The sequence below is a fragment of the Silene latifolia genome, chromosome X (assembly GCF_048544455.1).
Source record: "Silene latifolia isolate original U9 population chromosome X, ASM4854445v1, whole genome shotgun sequence".
NCBI classification, from domain to species: Eukaryota; Viridiplantae; Streptophyta; class Magnoliopsida; order Caryophyllales; family Caryophyllaceae; genus Silene; species Silene latifolia.
The window spans coordinates 11,239,404-11,243,406 of record NC_133537.1 but is presented as its reverse complement, the minus strand read 5'-3'; the positions used below and the strand labels follow the sequence as shown (position 1 = coordinate 11,243,406).

Below are 4,003 nucleotides of genomic sequence, written 5' to 3'. Positions count from 1 at the left end.
TTACTTTTGCTATCCGAACACACCCTTAGGATTGAGAGATTTGGAGGGAAAAGAAAGGGGAAGAGAGCAGTGGATTTAAAATCACTTGTTTGGATAACAAATAAAGGGATTTGGATCCTCTCCATTTCCTTTCTCTCCATTTCCTCTCACAATCTATTTTAATAATAATTATCCCTTACACTCCTATTTTTCCTTTACTTTTATGCGTAAATTGAGAACCGTTAGATGTTGCCAAGATGCGATCCGGACCATTAATAGGAACTTGCCTCTCCATTTCTTTTTAGGAAATGGAGAGAAATTGGGCTCCAAATAAAGGTAGAAGGAAATGGAGAGGAGATTTGAAGAGATTCGTTTTCCCGCCTAAAACATGTTTCCTAGAATAGGGTTTTGTATTTTTAGCATATAATATAGGTATTTATATGACGGGTTATAAATTGGCATAATCTTTTAGATTTGAATATTTATAACATTCAATATTTCACATTCTGCATAAATTTATCTCTGGTATTTCTATAATAAAGAAATTATTTATTTTTTCTTAAGAACTTTATGATAAAAATTTATTTATTATTTATGATAAAAAGTTCCCGCTAAAAAAATATGTTATTAGTAAATATTTATAAAGTAACGTCAATAATTTCTCAGTAAAAAAAATTCAAAAAAAACACTCATTTCATGACTTCTTACGATTTAATTTCTCAAATCAAAATACAATGATGCGAAACATGAAAAATAGATGAATTGTCAATTTAAATTTCACAAATAATACACTGAAAAGTAAAACTCTATAAATACCGTGCATACATTGCATGGGGTCTATACTAATTCTTGATTATATGAAAATTAGAAGATAGAAACATGCAAACTTGGTTAGCGATTTACGTTCTACCACTTATAATTTTTATCGCAGTTTTATGAGTAATGTAATCAAAGATGCCATGGTTTTAAGATGGAGATATGGTGAACAAATATTTAGTGAATGCACTTAATTGAAATTGTAATTAGCTTCCTTATTTAAAAAGATGGTTGTTGGAGGTAAAAAAATGTGTAAACAACTACATATTCTTTCAGTAGATAGGGAATGACCTCGTGAGTCGTGACTACTTTGACATCAAAAAAACAACTTACCAGACAAAATCGATTTATGCCTAAAGTTGAGAAACATGTGTTTTTAAAACAATAGATCTCATGAGAGACTGTCTCCCACTAATTTAGTGGGGGAAATAATAGGAAAAAAAGAAATTCAATAAGCCCTTCACCCTATCATATGAGAGGCTTAGTGAGAAACCGTCTCTCTAGAGTTTTTGTGGTCTTAAAATCACGATTTAATGAAACTAATATCATCGGTAACAGTTTTTTTTTTCTCCTAACACTCCATAACTTCTGAAATTTTCACAAATTTTCATCCAAGATTTGAATCTACTTTTTTTTTGCTATTAAAGAAGTCGAATCGCAAATAAACCTAACCATACCTAAATCTATGATTTTACTCATTTTTCGATTAGGTTCGAATCAAGCTGAAATGTGATCGACTCTAATTTCATCATTAGTTACGACCTAAGATAAAATTAAAATTAGCAACTAAAACTTTACTATTACACAAATATTTGTGAGAGACAACTATCGTAATTGCATAACTAACTCCCCAATGTTAAGTAAATTAGGTAGATAAGCCTAACCGGAACTAATGAGTTTTCCCGCCACCACAACCCAACTACCTCAGCCGCCAAAGCTTCCCTCAATTCAAATCCCATCAACTTTCCCACCAAAATTAACTACCAGCAACCGATTACCGGTCACCACGGGTACGAAACCCGCTAACATCTCTCTTAACCAATCTCAAAAACCGGTTGACCCGGTTGTTCCATGGACCTCTGCCATAGCGCGCCATTGCCAAAGGGGCAATCTTTCCGAGGCGGTGAAGGAGTTTACCCGAATGCGAATGGCGGGTATTGACCCGAATCACATTACATTGATCACACTTCTTTCTGGATGTGCACATTTTCCGGCCAAAGCCGGGTTTATTGGGCCTTCATTTCATGGGTATGTTAAAAAATTAGGGTTGGATAAGGGAAATGTGAAGGTGGGTACCGTGATTGTCGACATGTATTCCAAAATTGGGCTTGTGGAATTGGCTAGGGTGAGTTTTGATGAGATTTTGGAGAAGAATTCGGTGTCGTGGAATACTATGATTGATGGGTATATGAGAAATGGGAGAGTTGATGATGCACTGAAGCTGTTTGATGAAATGCCTGTGAGAGACGTGATTTCGTGGACTGCGCTGATTGGTGGGTTTGTGAAGAAGGGTCTTGATGAGAAGGCATTAGAGTGTTTTTGTGAGATGCAATTGTCTGGGGTTGAGCCGGATTATGTGACTGTAATCGCGGTGCTTTCTGCTTCCGCTAATTTAGGTGCGCTTAGTTTAGGTCTTTGGGTGAATAAATTTGTTATGAGGAAACAGTTTAGGGAAAATATCCGAGTGTGCAACACGTTGATTGACATGTATGCTCGATGTGGTCGAGTGGATCTTGCCTGCGAAATTTTTGAAAAGATGGTAAGTCGTAGTTTAGTCTCTTGGAATTCAATAATTGGTGGATTTGCAACTAATGGCTATGTCGATGAAGCATTGGAATATTTCGATAGAATGAAGAGTGAGGGGTTCAAGCCAGATGGAGTGACTTTTACCGGAGTTCTCACTGCTTGTAGCCATGCCGGGTTGGTATCCCAAGGCCTCAAGTACTTTGACGAGATGCAAATGGTTCATAATATATTTCCAAGAATTGAACATTATGGTTGCTTAGTTGATCTACATAGCCGAGCAGGGAGGTTGGAAGACGCACTGAACGTTGTAAAAAACATGCCCATGAAGCCGAATGAAGTTGTTTTAGGGTCGTTATTGTCAGCTTGTAGAAATTTCGGAGATATTAGTTTAGCAGAGACGGTTATGAAGTATTTGGTTGATTTGGATCCTAGAATTGACTCCAATTATGTGATGCTAGCCAATATTTATGCGGAAGCCAAAAGCTGGGAAGGTTCAAGCGAGGTTCGAAGGAAAATGAAGAGTCACGGAATACAAAAGAGGCCGGGGATAAGCTCGATCGAGATAGAGGGTGGTATTCATGAATTTGTGGCTACTGATAAGTCACATTCTGAGACCGACTCTATTTATGGTATCTTGGACATACTGTCTTATGATCTAGGGATTTGTGGATATATGGAAGAAGCTATGATACCGGAACTATAAACAGTTTGATTTCAGCTTATGCAAAGCTTTAGAATGTCCATAAAACATGAAAACAAGAGAGACCATTGTTACCATCAACGGAATTCGCAAATGTGAGGCTCGCTTAGCTGGCCGAGTCACTGAGCGGTGTTATTGCATCCACGTACCACCGCATACCCATTTACCTATATAAATAGTATCCGTCTCAATCATTTATTTACTTAATTAGAGTTCATGTTTATTCATGAAACGACTTAACAAGGTCGACGAAATAATGCACTATCTTTATAATTAATTCTAGGGTTTATATTGATGAACTGGAGATATATTACAACTTTGTCAAAAATTAAACCGAAAAGTAACAGTAGCCGAAACTTCTTACTTTTGTTTCTACTACTAATTCTACTTCTACTTAATTCTACGATAGACGGTGTTCAGCTAAACAGCAAAGAACACCATCATCCGAAATAACCGAAACCGAAACCGAAACCGGCTAAGAAAATCTTAGTCAAATTACATGACTTAAAAAAGGTAAACAAGGTAGCTAGGTTTTACTTTTGAAGTTAAACAGCCAAAATCTGAGAAGCAATGCTGCAAAATTACTTCATGGACTAATTATGGGCCTCTTTTGTGGGCCGTTGTTGTGATGTAATGGATCTGGCGCAGATGGTACATTCCTCATTTCCACACCATACTTGGGCTTCTCCTGATCCACTTTTCCTGCTTTCTTTGTGCCCTCAATCCCCATCAGAAACTGCAGGACACATAGTACACAACTAC

General features: G+C 36.8%; 1 protein-coding gene across 1 annotated transcript; it reads left to right on the top strand.

The window, feature by feature from the left end:
- The first annotated feature begins 1,489 nt into the window (after positions 1–1,489).
- Positions 1,490–3,536, top strand: LOC141622847 (pentatricopeptide repeat-containing protein At1g05750, chloroplastic-like). The gene has a single exon (XM_074438866.1). It carries the CDS (start codon positions 1,688–1,690, stop codon positions 3,242–3,244), a length of 1,557 nt encoding a protein of 518 aa, XP_074294967.1. The 5' UTR covers positions 1,490–1,687; the 3' UTR covers positions 3,245–3,536.
- Positions 3,537–4,003: the final 467 nt, after the last annotated feature.